This window comes from Microchirus variegatus, assembly GCF_963457635.1.
Source record: "Microchirus variegatus genome assembly, chromosome: 16".
NCBI lineage: Eukaryota > Metazoa > Chordata > Actinopteri > Pleuronectiformes > Soleidae > Microchirus > Microchirus variegatus.
In genome coordinates, this window is record NC_139817.1 from 23,880,844 (window position 1) to 23,902,248 (window position 21,405).

General features: G+C 44.5%; 1 protein-coding gene across 4 annotated transcripts in view; it reads left to right on the forward strand.

The window, feature by feature from the left end:
- fbrsl1 (fibrosin-like 1) overlaps positions 1–21,405 on the forward strand; it is a 306,180-nt gene that overhangs the window by 255,119 nt on the left and 29,656 nt on the right. For all 4 annotated transcript variants that reach the window (XM_083903205.1, XM_083903207.1, XM_083903206.1 and 1 more), the window contains exon 7: positions 13,222–13,270. In XM_083903205.1, the coding sequence (XP_083759331.1) occupies positions 13,222–13,270 (49 nt within the window). The remainder of the gene's footprint in view (positions 1–13,221; positions 13,271–21,405) is intronic.

The window sequence follows — 21,405 nt, forward strand, 5'->3', positions numbered from 1 at the left end:
CATCAACCTTGTCTTCAGCTGTGGAGAATAGATTGACTGTGTGTAAAAAAGCCTCTGCACTTTCTCTCTATGCAATTTCAGTTGCTTTTCATCTTTCCTTTCTTGGCAGTGCACAACTTGCCCCCACAAAACCAAATTACATGTGAGAAGTAATTAAAGCATCCTGGTCTCCTTTTTTGTTTCTTTTTGATTATAGTTAATGCATACCATTCCATCCTCTTGCTTTTATTCGCCTTGTTTTTTTTGTTTTTTTTTTATCCCCACTGATCCACAACATCTGGTTTTGGGTTTAACCATCAGGGAGTGGCGAGATTGTGGGGGGAAAAAAATGCTCGTACACATGCAGTTTAAGCGCAAGTATTTCACTGTTGGCTTCTACCTCATTATTACTGTTAAAACACAAACATGCGCGGATATTTGGCTTTCTGTGAAGTTGTAAGCATTTTACAGTGACAACACCAAACGTACTCACTTAACCAAGAAAGCTAATGTGTTTGTGTGTGACTGAGGCTAGTTTGCATTTCCCTTATTCTGGGTAAATTTCCGAATGGTTGGTTTTAAGGCAAAAATAACAATATGGGACCATGCGGATTATAGTTAAGTGTTGCTGTGTTGAGCCCTGTTGCCTCTCCTCTCCTCTCTGTGGCCTATCAAGAACTGGTGACAGTGACATGCCCACTGCTGTCAGCAGGCCATGTCCTGGCTCCGTGCTCCATCAGAGAGCGAATGGAAAGAGCCCAGGGAACTTGTTAAATTTCTGCTAAGCTAGGCTATGCCGACTTTGACAGGAGACGTTTCCTTCTAGTCTCCTCAGGAACCTCTGTCACCATCATCAACCGCAACTCGAGTGAGTGAACAGGACAATGGAGACGATGCAACGATAATAATGTGAAAAATGTCTATCTGCAGTAATGCCAGGTGAAGGCAAATGGACAGGCAGCCAGCCAGCAATGTATTCTGGGAGGCTGGGGCCGGGCCCCAGCGCGGCTGTCATTTATTTATCTATCTGCAGTGTCTTGAGAGGTGAGGAAGGAAGAGATGGCAGAAGCCTCGCTCTACCAGAGGGGTCTGACCGGCTCTTGAGGGATAGGAAATATAATTGGGCTGCTCTCACTCTCGGGCTATGGCACCAATCCGACATTTCTCCCTCCCTCACCCACCCACGTTGCTCGCAGACATAGCTGAAGAGAGGAGGCAGAGCTGGCCTTTCAGGCCCTGAGCAGACACAACCCCTAAACAAGACTTGTCACTTGTGCTTACAGTGGCATTTATTTGATCGGAGGAGGTTTTTCTTCCTTCCCTCCCCCCCCCCTCCCCCGGCCCTATCCTTTGCATTCTGCCACTGCCTCTCTCGGTGGCCCAAGCTATAATTCCGGAAACCTGAATACAGCTTGGCTGGGGCTACCCATGACTACTGCTGTGCAAGGCAAATGACTTTGCTGTGAGGGACACGCCACCTGTTAGTGGCGGGGGTGTGGGGGGGTTCTGAGCTGACAGAACAAGTGTAACTGTCAGTAGAGCAGATTGAAGTCTTTCCCGGCACAAGGGAAAAAAGCAGACGGAACAGTTTCCACAGGCCCATCACCACCACAGTGGCCCACACATGGCCCCTGCATTCTTTGGAAGCTATGCTATGCTAGCACAAGCAACTGGCTCTTTTTCTGTGGTAGATCAATTTATAAATAAATGTTTTACGCCAATTAAAAACTGCAATGTACACACACAATGCATGTTGCAAACATTATATTTATGTTCATCCTGCCCTACAGGATATTTCTAAATAGTATGTGGGAGAAAAACAAGGACTGCCTGATTATTATGTGCATTATGAGTATTTTTACATGTACATATATTTCTGCGATGGAATGCAGGCACACAGTGGTTGATAGAGGAGCTGGATTATATCTCATAACTCTAAATGGGCTATTGATCTGTTGCGGGTACAAGGGCACTGTACCAGAAGTTGTTGCCTAAACACACACACACACCGATATCCTTGATCCTGTCACTCATGAAAGTGGCCGATGGCCCAGACGGAGATCTCAGTATTCAGAGATATGATATAGGGTTACACCAAAAGCATTATTAGTCTGTAACTACATATTTGGGGTGGGATTATTGATCCATCACAGTACGCTAACCAATGATCTGGGAAGCAAGAGGAACATGATTAATAAGGCATGACCTTAACTAACCTCCTATCCTCCATTGTCTTAATGTGTCCAGCGTCTCAGTTTTTACAGATGATTAAACCTCTTTTCTCCTGTTTAATCCTCAGTTGCACTGATAGAATAAATGTAAGGGAAATGTGCTTCAGGGATTTCTCCTCTGATCGGTCATCTAGTTTCTGCTGGCTGTTGCTCGCTAATCGTCACCTTTTTCTGTCTTTGTAGACTCTGTTTACATTGGCCTCTCCAGTCCAAACCATAAGCATCTTTGCCAGTGACAGACATGAAATGCAAACACACTTTTCTTTCTCTGCTGAATGAATAGCACGCAGTATAAAGGCCCTGGAGCCTCGGCTAACTAATCCAAGGACTCTCTCAAATGTGAGAAAAGGCTGCTTGAGCACACAGGCTTCTGCTTTGACTTCATCTGTTTGCATATCTCTTATTCAAATACAGATAGGAGCCACCTGGGCCAGCCTGCCAGAGTGTTCCTGGACTTGCAGATGTTGCAATGAACTTCGGGGATATTGAGATTTGCTATAGCGTTGCCTCAGAAAAACAAGCACACGTTTTTGTTTTTTAAGTGACACGGCTAATTAAACCAGTTATCGGCCTGCGATAGACGGTCGGGGTTTGGAGCAGGCTTCTCAGCATTTAAAGAGGTAGTTTAAGAGTGTAATTGTAAGGTTTGCTTTATTGACAGGAAACTGGCTTGTTAAGGCTATCTGGCACTGCAGTAATGAGCTGTTTAACCTTGCCTCTTCCCATACACTGAAAAAACAATCAATCCTCTGCATTATGTACACTCTCTCTCTCTCTCTCACACACACACACACACTCACCAGTATTGTCAGTGATGCCATACTGGAGGTGAAAATGACTGGCCTCTGCTACAGACTTTTAGTCCGCTCGCATGCTCCAAGACTCCCAAAGAAAACAAAGCTTTTAACAAGCGCTAACATATTCATTGTTGCCATCGTGAACAAGCCCAGAAAAGGGTATCAGTGCTCCAGGGAAACATTCCTGTCTGTTGTTTTTTTCTTTCCACTTGAATAATTTAAGGAGTTGTATGTAAGACAAAGTTGCATTCACTTGCTTCATTATATTTTAATCCAGAGCAAATGATGCTCTGCATACACTTGGCATGGCCAACGACTTTTAACAGTGCTCTGTGCAGTGATGGCTCATAAATCTGTTCCGGCAATGCGAACGCACATCAATATATCATCCTCATCCTGCCTGCGATTCTTTTGTCCTGCCATCTGAGTTCAGTTAGATGCCAGATCAGATTCCTCCAACAGTGCTATTGCTGTTACCTGAGGTAACATCCAGTTGGTGTGCATGTACTTCACCTTAAACAGTCAATTTTCACAAGTTATATTTTACAAATTAAAGGAAATGTGTGTAGCTGTAAGAGCTAAATATTATTTAGGTTATTATATACGTATTGACAGTCTGTCATCACAAAATATAAACATAAATCTATGCCATTCCTAAGTCTTGCCCAACAGTTGGTTTTATGTATGATCACTGTAATTGAAAACCACTCCACACCACAGCCATTGTCAAGGTCAGCTCACACGAGAGTTGCGAGAATGAAGTTTCACTTTAAAGTGTGAAGTCCAAAGCCATGAGTTCTCTCACAAGATCTCTGCAGTTGTCGTGTCGGTGTTAAACCGGCTTATGCCGGATTCCCTAGAGGTTCCGCAGTTTAGCTCCACCCCTCGCGAAACAAAGCTCCCCGACATGTCATCGTGGATATTTATACTCTCCTCTCCCACCCCACATGAAGTCACACATCTGGACCGTCACTGACAGAGTAGCTCAAGTGCTACGTCGCGTCCTGAAAGAGATGAAAAGATTTAGACCAACACTTTCCCATGATAAGGAGTCGTGACATGCCTGACTCAAAACCCTGTCATGTATTCACAAAGGGAAACAAAGGTGCTGATGAAAAGACGAAAAGATGCGTTGTTGTGACTGTACTGTGGGCTGCAAGGGTGCACGTTCTATGTATTTAATTACTTACCGTATTTTCAGCACTATAAGGCGCACTTAAAAGCCTTTAATTTTCTCAAAAAACGACAGTACGCCTTATATATGGATCAATTGGTAAAGTTTGACTTTATCTGTTTTGTTGACATTCCCTTTAGCACAGCTCCATCTAGTGGATGCATAATGCAACCCCAGTCAAACGTTTGACTGCAATATCTACTATTATATGCGCCTTATCCGGTGCGCCTTATAGTGCGGAAAATACGGTATATTAGCAAACTGCAATACTGTTCTTTTTTTTCTTCTAATACAATATTTCCTATTTTTCTTTGTTATACATTTATTTTTCCCACAAAAAATTGTCTACGTAAAGAAAAGATCTCGGCGGTGGAGAGTCGAATTCTGCCAACTAGTGTTCGGAGGCTAAAATACATCACAAAACCACTGACCAAATATATTCAAAGAACTGATACAGTTTCATAGCATAAACTATTTCAGCATTTTATTGAATCGGTATTTTCTCACACCCCTAGTGAACAGTATCACACAATCCCACACAACCAACATGAAAAGTCCCCCCCCGGCCCCCACTTTATAGTAGCAGCTGAACATTGGAGGTATTTCTAAAGGTGACTGCCTGAGCGTTTGGTGTCCTGTGCTACCCTGCAGTGAGGCCCACGGGAACGCTTGAGTTACAGCTGCCAGAAACTCGAGGCCTGATGTCTGCATCAAAAGTAAATTCCACTTAACGACTTAACGTGCCACATCCCTTTCCAACATGGCCTAGGGGCTTTGGAGGGTCTGAGACGCCTTTATATAGTACATACCGTGTTTGTTTGTGCTAGCATGGTGGATCGTGTGCCTTAAAGTGACAAGGTCATTGTGGCATGTAACCAGTGGGTCTTCTCAGTCACATCTCCAGTTTTCCATTCCTTCACTTGCAACCTCCTGTCCTCCACAAATCCCCCCCTTCATTCCTCTGCAGGACACAGTGGCTGCATTGACCCCCCCGACAGCGTGGCCCGACTTTCACGGCTGCAGCTTGACATATGAGCAGGATGCAGAGATGAATTTTCGAAATTCCCTTTGCCTCGTTTCTGCCCCCGTTGTCGTTTAAGGGAGATGTTGTTACTAAACCGGCATCAACGACTTCACACTCCCTGTCGCGCTGATAAACCGTGAGATCAGCAGAGAGCCAAGCTTAAAGGTTGGGCGGGGGGGGGGGGTCACGGGCACCTAGTGTGTGAATGGTGTAGGGTTTAGCAGGGCTATGTGATTCAGGATGACTGGTGTGGAGGCAGTTGCGTGGAGCCTAGATCCCTCATAGTTTCCGTAACCCAATGTCCGCCTTCAACTCCCACTGGTATTAGAACAATATTTGTTTGTGTTAGAGGAGGTGATTCATATTACTCAAAATCACTGATATGCAACGGGGCGAGATCTGCCGTTTGCTGTGCAATCTTTTCCACGATTATTAGAGGTGTCCGTGCCCAGAGGAGCAAACCGATGCCTACCACTACATTTCATGTAGTGCCAGCTCTGCCTTTTCTGCTTTTTTTTTTTGTGTGCGCTGTCTTTCACTGCACAAGAAATTCGGTGTGTGTGGGTAGAGGCAAGGGAAAGGGTCGCCAATATATTTTTCTTTCTGATGCATTATTTAAGATCCAGCCGAGTTTTTTTTTTAACCCCCCACCCACCGCTCCCCCCTTCTTAGCAAATTCATCCAAGTCAAAAGTGCAGTACAATCTTAAGACAGAGGAAGAAAGGAAGACTGTAACTTGTGTAGCCTGAGGTGGGCTATGACTCACCTAGACATTGTTCAGATGGAGTAAAAAAAAAAAAAAAGTTCAATAGGAGTTTCTATTGAGCGATGCTTAAAGCCACCTCTCTCTTAACAAGCTGCAGTGAGAGGTGGTTTGCCGACCAAGCTTGCCTGCAGCTCTCTGCAGGGCGATTATGTCATGGCGGGCCAGTCAGAATTGTGTGTATCTATCTGTTAGAAGGCAGCTCTACTGCAGCAAAGGCTCTGACTAGGAATATTATTATTATCTCCTCTCGGATCCTCTCCACAGCAACAACAGTGCTGCATTGTGAGCGCTCTGGAGAAAGCTGTTTTTGAAATAATCCGCCTGTCTGTTATCATGCCTCTCAGACAATAACATTGAGAAAGGCTTTTTTTCTTTCTTTTTTTATTATTATTATTATTTCCCACCACACACACTGACAATGGGGTAAAGGCTTTACAAACGAAAAGGGTGATGTGGATATGGGGACTGTGAGTTTCCGTGACCTCTCCTATCATACCTCCTCATAGCGCGGCCCAAGGGAGCTGGAGATTTGGTTGTGGCTGTTGACCAGCCAATCAGGGCGCAGTGAGCCGTGTCTTGAAGGGCTATCTGCGATCTCGGCTGCCAAAAAGCCCGGAGAGCCAAGAGAAGCCACCAGCGCTCTGATCTTAATCAGAGCCAGGGAGTAATGACGAACAGCCCCCCTGATTCCACCGGGAGATTACCTGCTGTTCTTATCTCCGCCGGCGCACATTTTGACATTAAAAAGCGAAGGAGGCCACGCCCTTTTCATAGTCAACTGTGCTCCGCTGAGCAGAGCCGCTGCTATCACCTGCTTTTGTTTTCCTGTCTCCCCTTTTGCCTTTATCTCTCTGACTTTCTCCCTCTTTCTCCATTTCCTTGGTCTTAAGCAGCAGGACTTAATCAAAGTGCAGTGGCTGCACCGCACAGAATTCAAAGAGATACTCATAAAAGAGATACCACTAACCTTTCCAGGTGCACACCCCCCCCCCCCCCCCACCCCTCACCCCCTTTATTCTCATAAGACGGACACGGTAGACGAGGCTGCACATGCTTTTACACCACCGAGTTCAGATCTTGTGTTGAATTAATTGAGTTAAATGGATTGTGATGGTCGAGATGATTTGTCTGTCGGCTTTTATTGCTGCAATTTAGACTGTGCCTCATCGCATTATGCCACTTAATGAGAACCCTTCACAGCCGTTTTGTCTCCGCTGGTATTAACATGCACAGGTTCACTGCACAGGAAGAGGTGCGAATGTGCTAGCCCTAATTTCCTGTGATTTTCGGCTGATAATCAACTCAAAGCACTCCTCTGTGTCTGTTGTTGACATTTTATAAAGCGGGGTTTTCTTCCTGGTTATTTCTTTTATTATAACCGTGTCTGTTTTTCCATGTTCTTTTTGTTACGTTGCAATCTGTAAGGTTCACGTTGTGATTTGTGACCTCCTCCGTCCTTATACCTCCCTCCTCCATCCTTTATTTCAGGCCTTTGCAGGGAGTTTGAGCAGGTCTGGATACTCTCTGGTGAAATATGCCTCGTCCTTTTTCCTTCATTCCTCCTTATCTGGTTAGTGCTGGCTGTGGGCCTGCTGCGGTGCTGATTTGTGACCCTATCTGTCTGCGGCGGCAAGAGCCTTTAATGCAATGCGTGCCTCTGCCCTTCTCCCTACTGATGAAACAGGCCCCTGCATTCCCCTGATAGACTGCTAATTTGTATAGTAAACTGACAGGCAGCCATGATAACGGCGAGCAACTGCTGCACAGCAGCACAGCGAGGGGAGGTAGGAGTAGTGGTGTGGGCTGCGGTAAGCGAGAAGAAGGGTAATATTTTACACAAAGCTCAAGCCCCCCTGCTCCTCTCTTGGCATTCATTTCCATGCGTCTGTTGCTGGGGGAAGAGCAGGAGTTGTCATCCCCGGTATCCACTGTCAAACACACACACACATGCATTATTCGTGGCTATGAAAATGGCACTCAGGGCTAAGCATAAAGAGGTGTGTGTGTGTGTTTTGTGTGTGTGTGTGTGCCAGGGTAGACCACTCTATTCTACACGGTCACTATGGAATTCATTATCATCTTAATGATGCTCCAGTTGAGGCGAGTATCTGTTGGTTGACAGTTGCGTGGGAGGTTTCTTCTCTCTTCCCGGTTCATACTGTATATCCCATCATGCTCGCTGGGGGTTTCGAAGTCTTGCTGGCCCACACCTGTTCTGACAAGCAGGCAGTGGCGGCGGCGGCGGCGGTGGTGGTGGGTGAGAATTGGAGGAAAGCTAGATGATGTCTGTTCCCCACCTTGGGAATGCATCGCGCTGCCGCGGCTTATAATAAACGACCGCTCGGGAGGTCATTAAGTTTCTGGAACGAAGTGAGGACAAAATGCAAGGGAGATAATTAATTCTGTGTCACCCGTTGCAGCCTGGGAGCTGTAGGCCCACTGTGCATGGCTAATGCGGCGTTTATTGCTAAAGTAGCATTAGCAGACATCTGGGGGTAAAAAAGGTGACAGCTGAGGGTGCAGGGCAGCTGCTGATGCCGTGTTTTTAGCCAAGCTGCAGAGCCATTTTCTTGTGTCTTTATGCCAGCGTTCAAAACCATTATATAATGAACACAAAAACACAGAATAACTTCACTGTCATTTCTAGGCTGCCCAAAACAATCAAAGTCAATTAGAGTGCTTAAACGCATAGCTGCACAACCCTCTTAAGTGTGTCCGTGTGTGTGTGTGTGTTGGAGGTGTGGAGCCACAGACAGGGTTCATCCAGGGTAATTGAGAGCCTGACTGTCTGGTTCGTTTGCCCTCTCGCCGTCTCGTCTTTCTCTCCCTCGTTTGTTTTATTTCGTCGCTTTTCTTTCATGCCACCCGATGGATCTGTTGCGCTGTATCATGTCACGTCAGCACAACACGGAGTAGAGTAGCCATGTATCCTCAGGACCGGACAAGTGCCCTCACCTCACCTACACTCAGACACTGAGCGTACGTGTTTGCCTGTCAAGGAAGCACACCAAGATTTTTTTTTTTTCAAATTGTATTTCCCATTCTACAGCAGGACAACCTTCATCAGTTACACCTACTGTGATGACTCAATTTTCACCTGCATTTATTTACTTATTTACTTATTTTTCACATTTTCACATTGGATTACCTTTTGAGCCGTCTCTAAAATTGCTTTTATATTAAGCCGCAATTTCGCTCTCTCTCATTTGGTTCCTGGTACATTACTGTTGCTTTCCTTCTCGTGCCACTTGCCACTGCAACAGTCGTGTCAAACAGAAACCGTGTGCCAAATAATTCCGTGCTAAATATTAAGTATAGCTCTGCAGCCTGCAGTAACAGCTGTTGTGATGAAATGAAATGTATTTCCTTATTGGAGGGAGAAGAGCTTTTTCTGTCTCGTTCACTAGGGAGGAAAGAGACAGTTACCGAATTTGGTTTGAGTTAGTCTGGGTTTACCTAACCTTTGGCCACAAGACTTCCTCCTCTTGTTTGTAGATAATTCGCTCAGCTCAGAGGAATGTCGGACATGCAATAGCAGCTCTAAAATCAAAGGTAGTTGGCCCGGCACTGGGATTGTTTCATTTGAAAACAGTGGGATCGGTGGGTGGGGGATTGTGTGGAGAGAAATTGGTCTCTCAGCAGTCTTTACTAAATGAGGTTAACTGAATCTTGGTAATTGCTGACTTTTCTGTCTCATTGAAATCGCAGCCTTAACTGATCAATGTGTTTCATAAATTTATGCCCGAAGGTCATTCGGTTTATTATTCTTCTCTCCCTCGCCGCCTGCACCGCCTCGCTCTCTTGATCCATTGTGCAAAAATTGAACGTGGAAGCTTTTTTAACTCAACTTAACTCAATTAAGCTCGTCTCAGATTGTCTTAATTAATTAACTTGCTGTGGTGTTAAGTAGACACGATGTGGACATGGAAATTTCGCAAAGATTCTTTCCCCCCTGTGCTTCTCTGCTGTGACAGCAAATGCATTTTGCCTCCTCGCAGTGAGCGAATGTCTCACTTATTGCTAGAAAGGCTCTCTGCCTCTGCTCTCCCTCTGTGGCTATGCTATTATCTAGAGATTTATGCAGCCAATAAGTCATTGGTGTTCAGGGAAGTTGGGGACTTTTTAAAACAAACAGCAGTGTAATTTGTAATTTGGCATTCCCTAAATCTGGGAATTATGGTTCTGCATGTGGCTCTTCAGGGAGTTAGCACTCAAATGGTGGGTTTACTGGCTCAGCTCCCTCCCTGGCCGCGTTTCTTTTTCTTTCTCCCCCTTCGTTCCTTTTTACGACTGCCGAGGAAACAGGAGGATTTCACAGCTGCTGAGAGCTGGGTCCCTGCTGGGCCCTATGACCTCCTTCTTGCTTTTCCCCCCCCTCCCTCGGTCTCACTCCCTTTTTTTCTCCCTCTCTCCAGCAGTCTCTTTCCTCAGGGAGCTCTTGTGTGGCTCAAAGGAAGCTGAATCATAAAGCATGGCTAATGAATAGAATAGGGAAGGAAAGCTGAGGCCTGCTGACGGCCCTCCAGAGAGGAGGCCAGGCTCCTGAAGCCCCAGGCTCAAATAGCAGACGGCCCCCACAAAGGTCAGGCTTCCTGCGGCCCGCTCCAAGGGCTGTTGGCTCCTAGGCAATGTGGCTTGAATTTCCTTTATTATTATTTTTTCAAATAGTTAAATTTCCCTGTTTCCTTTGGAAAATCTGGCCTTTGCTCCTCTTTTTTTTTTCTTTGTCTCTTTCTTTCTATCCACATATTTCCCCCCCTCTATCTCGTCTTTCTCGGTCTGTTTTTAATGGCACCCAGGGTTGCCTCGACAAAGAGAGTGTGAAGAATTTGTTATACATGACCTCTGCACACCGCAACCACAGGCGGCTCAGACTGCCAGCAGCACAGCCCCGTGAAAATATGTCAACTTGACCGGCAAAAAAACCTAGAAATTTATACAAAAACAACAGCTCGCCAAATCAGGCCTCTGCTTTGACATGAAGTTTTTTCAGAAGTGCTTTTGTAAGCCGGCCTTGTAATTGTGGATTACGTGACTGACTCATGCAGACTTGGCAGGTGCAAAACGCAACGTTAAAACCTAAATATTGGTTGTTGGTGTAACTTGGAATACATTTGCAACATAAAACAGCTCTCTGCACGCTCAGAATGGCCAGAAAAGGAATTAGGAGATCTAGGTCAACACATGGTAAAATGCAGTATTCTCTTTACTCTTTCTCAGGAACATGTTATGTCTTCACTGCTCTCTGGATAACCACTCTGGTCATAACAATTGTTTTAACTGTTTTCAGTGAGTTATGACATGACCTGCCCCGTCTTTTTTTTTTTTTTGCATCTGTGACCCCCATGCCACTCGAAGCGAGTCCCTGAGCCAAACCTCCGTGTCCATTTTGACAAGCTTCATTTCAGTCTGAGCCCATATTTTCTTTTTCTTCCATGGCCTCCGGGGCTGCGATTCAAGCCTGAGGTTGTGCTGCTGCTGCTGCTGCTGCACTGAGGCTTGGTACTGGAGCGTTTAATGTCGTCCAAAGCTAACAAAAGAGCCTGTGTTGTAGCCTGGCGCCCTGGTTCTGGGAGAGTGGAAGAGGGCAATGCACAACACTCTCACTCCTCTATGGTCTTTTCACCTCGTCTACTGTAAGAGGAAACAGGAAACATCTCAATTCAGCTGAGTGTTTGTCCTTCTCTGAATGTTCCTGTTATCAAGATTAAACTTAAGAGGTGTTATTGACCCCCCCCTTTAATTTACCTCAGGTTATTGAACTTCTGTAAACACATTAGTTGACTATAGTCTTTCTATAAATACAGCAGGTTATCTTACATCTGCTTCAGAAGCTAAAGGTACGGAACTTTAAATAGGTAATATGTGGTATAATGTATTTTTTCAGTGTTGTTATTGTTATGTTAAGGAGGATTAGCTTCTTCCATTCACTTTGTCAGACTTCCTACCCGTGTATTACATGGCCCGGAGAACACAAATCACAGGGTTGTTGCTTTCTTGTTGTGATTAAAGCAGATTCCAAGACATGAAACACACACACACAGACGAACACTATGGAGAACTGTAACACAGTGGCACTGAAGGAGAAATTGGGAGGTCTTGGAAAGAAGAGGACATCCTCAAAAAACACTTGTGAAGAGCTAACATAGGTGCCAAGGACAGCCATCTGTGTTTACACAATCATTTGCTTTCTTTCTCTGTCTCTCACTCACTCTGATTCACTGTTCATTCCTTACATATGGTCCCTTTGTGCTGCATAAAATACAAGCATGGCAGTTAAGGACACTCAGACCCTTTGGCTGGAACATATGTTCGGCTCCTGCAGCTTTTTTACAAGTCTGCACAAACCCGAATGAGCGGAGAGGCAGCAGAGGGAAATCTTGGGTTAAACAACACCTCTTCATGGGGCTGATATTACAGGCTGAGGAAGACGTTTATTGTTAATATTATCTTCCGAGCAAGAAGGCTGTTGCTATGGTGTTTTTGCACAATCCTGGGGATTTACTGCTTTTTGGTCATAGTGTTTAAAATGTCATGTCTAGCCAGGAAGAATTTTTTTATTTTCTTAAAATGAATGGTGTGTTTTGACTGAGGCGAGGTTTGCCAAAATCTACTTCCCTCTAAAGGAGCAAGGGAAAAATCTTTCCATATAAAGATGTTTAGTCTACAATTCTCCACTATCACTTTATAATCAGACTCAACCTCCACTGTTCACCGTCAGTCACCAGGTTTTATTTTAACCCCAAAAAAAATGCTCATGTTGTTGACAGATGAGTCAGTCAAATAAGGATTATTTTATTCATGCGCTATGTTTTTCCATTCAAAAACATTGCAGGTCATATTAAATATGGTTTCTGAGCAGCAGCAGCAGCATCGTTGTACGCAGGAGCCTTTGTGCTCTGACGCCTGCATAGCAACCTCACTGACTTCCTCTGACTTTGACAGCATTTCTTTTGAGGGTTTTCAGGTGGCACAACAGTGCCACCTAATGTTCCTTCACCAGTAAAAATCCAGACAGGGACCATCAGGTACAGAGGGAGCTCCTTTTGTGGCCTGATAGGAAGCTATTGATTGATTTTTTTTAAATGCTGTGTATGGGAGCTGGAATTTACATTTCCAAGCTTGTGAATGAATTTTGTGCGAGAGCTTGTATTAGTTTAAATGAACGTTAATTTGTGTTTGTACGAGTCGATGGTTAATTCACGTCATCAGCCATATATCTACTAACGGCTTCTCTCTTGTGTTTCCAGGTGTCTGATGTAGGATCAGAAACGCTCTTTTTACCTACCACACCCAAAGGTAAGCACCTGCACTGTTTTCTTTTCTCTTTACCTCTTTCAGTCCTTCCTCCTCCGACCTCATACACAAAACAACTGGGTTTTTTTTTTGCGAACGAGTCCAAATCTGCTGCGCTCTAATCCTGCAGCTCCCATTCAGATTTAAATGTCAGCCGACGTAAATAAGGCCTGGTGACTACATATGCATACATTTTTGCCTGGGTGCCCAAGTGACGTTTGTTGGACGACCCCGCCGAAGGCTTAGCCCTCCTACATATTGGTTCATTAGAGGGGATTTAGAGCCTCCATGCCACATGCTCCCACAAATGGGAACATCCCCTCAGGCAATACAAGCTCTCTGACAGCAGGCCTGGAACATAATGGATGCCAAAGGAAGGAGAGAGAAAGAGCTTTGTCAGCCCCCCAGACAATACAAACTGTGTGTGTGTGTGTATTCACATGTGCACAAATGTGGAATATGAGGTTTCTGCTTCTTTCATGTACGATTTCATGTGATTCTGCGCAACATGTGTCCGTGCGTTGGTGTGTTTGCCGTGTGGGCAGCTGCACACCTGCGTGCTCACCAGACGCAGTGTGCTTTCCAGGTCAGACGAAGGGAGGAAGGTGTCAAGTTGTTTATGCAGGGAGGCAAGAAAGGGGAGGCGAGGCACGATCGGCCTACTAGTGACAGACAGCAGCATGCAGACCACGTCCCCCTCAGGGCAGGAACCAATAAGCACGGCTATTAACACAAGCAGAGGGAGAAGACGGTGGGAGTGCAGAACAATGTAAAAATATGGCCATATGAGGAGGTTTCTGTCAGAGTAACAGGGCTGTGCACGTGAGGCTGTGCACTGTAATCAGCATTTGGTTGTAATTAGGGGCGTTTTTTCTTTCAAACTAAACTCAAAAGCAGCTTTCAGACATGCATTGAACTCAGGTCTTCTTTTCATCGATGTAAACTGTAAAATGTAGTGCATACATGTTGGAAACAATGTGTATCTCTAAGTCGTTGAAATTGTGATAATGTCCCGTTACATTTTAAATTTAAAGGTGCCATATGTAAGAATGTGGCCAAAAACGAGGTCTTTTAGGTTTCGTTTTCTGACGTAACTGGCAACCCATGGTTGCTCGGCAGCTGAGACTCTACCGACTGCAACGATTGGTAGACGGCCGCCAAAACATGATTTTAAAACATAAACATGATTTGCAGTCTGCAATTAATGCAAATACTTTGTCTGTACTGTTGTTGTTGGTGAGTTCAGTTTGTTATATGAACATTATTCCTGAGTCTGTGACATATTAGGAGAATTTTATGGCCAGTTGCTATAGATTTATTACATAATGCACCTTTAATACACAGTAAATACTTAAACTAATCCTTGACTTGAAAAAATATATCATAAATTAAATCATTCAGAAATGCAACTTTCCCATAATAATGTAGGCATAGTTAGTGTCCAAGCATCCAAGTGTAAAACTACCTCCATCTCCAAGAAACAGTGTCTTTGTGTTCGCTTCACCTTTCCATGAGAACATCTGGTGTGAACGCTTAAATCCCTCTGTGCAGCATACGAAGGTGTTGCTTGCTTTAGTGCGGTAGCTGTGTGACTGCTAAGTGCAAAAGCATGGCTGACAACACACAGAGAGAGAGAAGCCAGATCTGCGGGGCTGTGTGATGTAGATGACCTGTGACCAGTGGCAGGCTCATGGACCCAGCAATCACAATGACAATGACTTCCAGACTTGCATGGTTTAGAAAACAACTCGACCGTGTCCGACTGCATTTATTCTGCAGGACTACTGTAGTTGTCAGCTGTCAGGGTTAGGGTTGACTTACTTTTCTTGCATGGCCGTACAGAACTGATCGTACAGGCTGTTACACACACACACACATTCACTCAAAACACTCCTTCCTTGTCAGCTGGTGAGCGGAGGCCACTGTGTGTGCTGCTAATGTGTGCGCACGGGGCTGAGGATTAGGACAACTGGGAATTACATCCAGACAATCCAATCAGACATTTGTGATTATCGCACAGATCAACTGGATCCTGTTTAGGTAGTGTAGAAGAAGGGTGGCGTGTTAAGTTATTGTGCTACAATTGCGTTTGCACCAGCCAGATAATCTCCCATTCCAGTGTTGTTGTTTCTGTAATAGATTCTAGGCCAGGGTTTGTTTTTTTGGCCTAGACTGGGTTTTTGAGTGTGTGTGTGTGTGTGTGTGTGTAATACAGAGCAGCCCACAGGCTGTTTTCCTCTGGTTTAGAATGCAGCGTATGTGTCCCATTACCGGTCTAGCTCGTTGTCCTGTGGGATCAATGAAAAGCCCGCTTTTCCTCTGATCACCAGGTCTGTCGAGCTGCTGGCTGCGAGACACACTGCACAGATGCTCGCGCGCGCACACACATAAATACTGTATGCTGCGATGATGTTTGGCTTGCACATTTTTGTCCAGAGTGTCAATGTTTTTTTTTTCGTCTTTCTTTTACATCATTTCCTTTCAGCACTCTGAACTTTATTTTGGTGGGAGCCGTTATGGATGCAAACAGTTGAGGTTAAGTCCAAATTGCACACAGGCCCGACAGTCTGTCATGTTAATGAAGCGCTTCAGGGTTAATAGAGGAGAAGAAAGACCAACATTGTAATCAGGGAAGACAGAAGCCTGTAATTATACACATACTACATGGTTTTGGGTAAAAAAAAAAACCCAGACACCCGTGTTGTCTTTCTCTCATACTTTTCATCATCTCTACACCGCCTGTTGCTTGTTGACACCATGTTATAGATGCACGCTCACAGCACTGATCACAGTGCAGGCTAATTCTATCTGTGATAACAGAGCACGCTGAGCTGTTCTCTTTGGATGTTCGAGCGATGCTGAACGTCTGCTTGTGTTGGTGGTTGCAAGGTAGAAAGGTACAGTAAAGGGCGAGATTATCTAACGTGTATTAGGTTTTTATTTATTTCCTGTCTTAAAACCTTCCTGCAACTATTGATTTGTTGTAGGATGGCGTGTTTAAGTGCAGGCGCTGTGTGCTCCACTCTGGGTTCCTCTTATTGAGTTGCGGGGTCAGAGTTCACCGTTTGTCACTCGCTTGAAGGCGAATGAGAAGTTAAATGTAGCTGCTGAGCAGCATGTACAGGGCAACTCCACACATAAACACTTCGTTCTCAGGCCTTATGACATTTCGCAAATGTTGTGCCTTGTGGAGGAGGCGGTGGGGAGCTCTCACTTAGCTGTGAGCAGTCAGAAATGTTTGAGAGTAGCACTTTTGAATGTTGTTCTCTGGGGCTTCTGTTGTGCTACCTGCTGTGGGATGAGGGGTGAACCCATGTGGTGTAACAACCGACAAACCTGGGGGGCGTCTTAGGATAGCCGGAGAAAGATTGGTGGAAAAACCCATTTCTGAAGTGGATTTGTGCCCTTGTAATCCTGATTAATTTTGACCCGTTGTGCTCATTTTAAACAGAGCATTACAGTAAGCGTGAACACGGCAAGCTCTGGGGCGAAACCAGGAGCTTAGCGGCTTTGGGAGGCTTAGCTGCAGATGGCATTTTAAGCCGGACTTAATAAATTGTTTCCATTAAACTTACCGGCCCACACATACTGGATTAGACTAGTGGAACAAAGGAAGGAGAGAGTGTGCAGATGAAGAAGAGAAAACGCGCGCACACACAAAACTACCATCGCGCACATCTAACTACAAACATCAGGCCCCGATGAGAGGTGAAGACAGGGTCAGTGTGCCGTGCAGGGAGATTGAAGCTTTTGGACGCGAATGCAAAATCCACTCACTTTAGGTCTGCTGCTCGTCAGGGAAGTCGGACCAATTTGCTTAATTGACACAGAAGTAAACAAACAAAAAAAGATGCATAAACCACTTAGCTTTGCAGTGGATTTAGGGGCTTATCCTCTAACTGTTTATATACAAACGCAATAACAATGCTGTAATGTAAGGATTTAGGATCTGCCCATACTGTTGCTTTTTTATGCGAGTCTTTTACTTTATTTTACTTTTACTTATCTATCTTATCTATTGTGAGAAATCAATGCCTTCTGGTCGAACCCTCCTCTCCCCCTCCTCTGTTCTGCCTTCACTACACCGCCTTCCCCCCATCAGATCATGGCTGGTTTCCTAAGCTCTCATTATGTGCTACACAGTCCACGGTCTCTGTGTCGAATCGCTAATCAACCACCCTGTCCGCAGGCCGGCTCGCTCTCAATAGGTGCTGAGTGGCCTTTGTTCTGCCACTGCTGTTTGCTGCGTGTCAATAAAAGAGCTATGGTCTCCTCCTCCTCCTCCTCCTCCTCCTCCTCAGTTACCTGGGGGCAGCCATAGCCCACACGGCAGTGCAGAACCTACAGGAAAAGGAAAACACACCGTCTCACCTGCTGTATCCTGAACGCCAGAGAAAAGGAGGAAGGATGGGGATTGGAGAGTGAGCGGCAAGGTCAGGGGCTGGGGGAATTGGAGGGCAGCTCAGGAATAGTGAAGAAAATGAGTGAGCGTGTTTGTTTGGGGCCAAGCAGCTCTCTTTCTGGCCAGGTCAGTGTAATGTATCACTAACCTCGACGGCTGGCCTGAGTGTTTGCAGCCTCTCACCTATTAAATAATGAATGGAGGTTGACCCTGTGACCAACTAATCAGCTTTTTCGCCACCATTGAGTCAGTATAGAGTGGAGGTAGAGGGAGAGTGTTGCTGGCTGGCTGGTTGGACCAGAGGGCAGATATGTTGCTGGGAAAACAAAGGCTGCACAGGCTTCACACAGACGGGGGGGCTTTGCACAGACAGATTAGTGAGCACTGGAAGTGAAAGCAGCTATAGCTCTATAGCTGTGGAAGCTAAGCCTGGACTAGCTCACCTTCAGGACCTACTGAGATTTGTTTGACAAAGTCCAAGCAGCTATATAGGAAATGTTTTCTTGATCAAGAAGTGCAGTTTTTCTGTATTGAAATAGCTCTGAGGCCCTCATCTGTGTGGTGCCGTATCTATGTTGCCCTTTTTTGGGAAAAACAGGGAACCGATCCCTAGAGATAAATTAATCTGCAACTATTTTGATAATCGATAATCGGTTTGAAGCTTTTTTCATGATAAAAGCACGATTTCTGATTGTTTTAGCTTCTAAAATGTGAATATTTTCTTGGTTTCTTTGCTCCACGTAAACAAAGAACTCATTAAAACTGAATAATTTTGGTTTGTGAACAAAACAAGACATTCGAGAACATCATCATTTCCAACTTTGACAACGTTTGACAACCGATCAACGTTTTTTTTAAACATTATGGATCAAACGATTAATCGAGAAAATAATCGACAGATTAATCGATTACGGAAATAATCGTTCTACCGCTCTACCAATACCCAATTGGTGGACCTATGACCTGGGGTAAGGAGTAAGAAGGAGCTGTATAAAATAAACTAAGGCTACATCCGTACCTTACCACATTTTCATTCAAGCTAAAAATGAGACAGCATTTTTCTGTATCCAAAGCAGAATTTTTGCGTTTTGTGGATGAAGCCGAACACCAGCCTTGTTTGCTTTAGTTGAACAGCAGCTCAGCTCGTCTTTTGTGATTTATCTAAGGTACAAACTCTTTGTCGAACGCAGTTGGTTTAGTAAACACAGGTTTTACTTGAGAGTGTGAAAACCAAATAATGTGTCTCGATTCTTTATTAATCTTTGGGTTATTACTGTTCACCGACATGGGACATTTGGGTGATTTGTTTTTTTGGAGAAAAGCGCCGGTTATTAACGCTCCCTTTATTGATAGTGCTATTGCTGTTTGTGCAGCCATCCCTGTCAGAGAGATGAAAATAAATAGTGGGAGGTGGGCGGAGATAAGACGTGTGTTTAATTATTAATTGAGCCATCACTGACAGAGATTGCCTTTTTTTGATTTAAAGCAGGAAGGCCCTGCTTCAGGGACAGAAAAAAAAGCAATTACAGAGTTCCCAGCTTGCACCGCTGCTGCCCATCGTTTCATGATGTGCTGCAAAGAGAGGAGCGAAAGGAGACAAAACACTCGCACACACAAACACACACACACATGCGTCCTGTTACACTGTGTGGTGTTCCATAAATTATTTTAATACCTCTTCAATATTTATAGCGTTTTAAATTACGATTACAGCGTCATGTACTATTTATGTGGAGTGGCAGGCAGTCAAAGAGAACAGGCCACATTACCCACAACCCCTGCACGGCCTGGCACCTTAAAACGCTGACAGGGCGGAATTGTTTGTTTTTGTTCTGATTCAGGAAGCGATTTCAAATCGTAGCAGTTCTTACAAGACGGCCTCCGATTGTCAGCGGCACAGCAATTAGCCGGCTTGTAAAGTCATTGGTGATACGTCATGTTATCCCCATGTGCACTCTGTGGCCCCTTTAGAGCACCATTATGTCCATTAGAAAAATGTCTGTTCGCTGCCAACATCCCCAGTGTGCATTAAATATTAACTCTTTCATGTGTTGAATTACTGCTGGTTGCGTTTTTAGTCTTGAAATAGCAACCGTGTGAGATAGTCGGCGTGTTTCTGCCTCCCGTCTGTGTTAGCCGTTACGTGTCAGAGCACTTGACACCTGTCACTCAGTCCTTATCAGGGGCTGTCATCTGTGTCAGCGAGCCCCCGGGTGGTGATACGCTATTGTGACAGAAAGTGGGAGTCGCACCGAAAGCTGTGTGATTAGTGCTCTATTGTGACACTCGCTGTTCATTGACTGAATATGGATTTAGTTTTTTGGGGCTTTTGAGAGGGAACAAATACAAAATCACTAACGGCCACGAGGGACTTTTGGTGTTAAGTTGTCACGGAGATTGCCAGCGTTTTGTCTGCGGAACATTATCATTATTTTCCAGTGTAGAGCCAGGCAACTTTCTTCAGAACTTGATATGAGAATAATTTATATAATGACCTGGATGAACCTTCACAGAAACAAACTATGTCCATACATTTCCAGTTTCTGTTTCATTATACCGTCAAGAACAGGTTGGTATATTTGTATTGTAAGTATTTAAAGGTGCATTATGTAATAAATCTAAAGCAACTGGCCATAAAATCCTCCTAATATGTCACAGAGACTCACCAACAACAGTACACCCAAAATATTTGCATAAAAAAAATATTTTGCAGACTGCAAATCATGTTTATGTTTTGAAATCATGTTTTGGCATGTGGCGCCACCTACCGCCATCTACCAATCATTGCAGTCAGTAGAGTCTCAGCTGCAGAGCAACCACGGGTTGCCAGTTACGTCTGAAAAAAAAACCTAAAAGAAACCTCGGTATTTTGAATTTGAATGTAGTAACCGTTTTTGGCCACATTCTTACATATTGCGCCTTTAATCACTTCATTACAGTGCAGCCTGAGCCATTTTACTACACACACACACACACACACACACAGGAGACGAGTGCTTCCCTTAGAAAGTGTTTACATGTACCTTTTTTTTTAGCTAGTTTTTCTATTCCTGCTGTGGTTTTTCTGAATTAACAAGACAGTGCTTTGCAGATTAATGAAGCAAACGCGTCCCGCCTGTTTAATTAAATCCAGTTTTACTTTGTCTCACGTTGGAGAGACTGGAAATGACTCACTGAGGTAAAAGATGTTCACAGAGCCAGCAGCTCGCAGGTGGAAAGTAGTCAAAACACAAGCACTGTTCAGAAAAGTGATAAATTCAGCAAAACTGTTGCACTTTTCTTTTTCCTTATTTGAATCATATACACTATTATATTATTATTATTCTGAGGACGTTCAATGTGATCTCTTCTGTTCATGTTATCAAATGCCATCTTAAACTCCCACTCTGCCCTTTGCACACACATATTGCCCCTCACCTATTATTACATCTTGAATACAACAGCTGTTTTGTACACTATTCCAAAAAAAACACAGTAATGTGAATGTTTGCTCTGGCTCTAAATCAGATGCGACTCTTAAGACCTCAGCTGACATTTCATCAGTCAGTAGCACACAGCGTTGAATCGTCAGTGTTGAAAAACCAAGACGTTTTTTTTCTGGCTGAGCTGCAAAGCACACAAAGAAGAGATAATTCAATAAACGATTATTGGCAGTAAAGAAATCCTTCCGACAGCAAAGCTGCTGCCTGAACCCAGCCCTTCTTCTCAGCAGCTCTTACTGTTGACTTCAAATCAG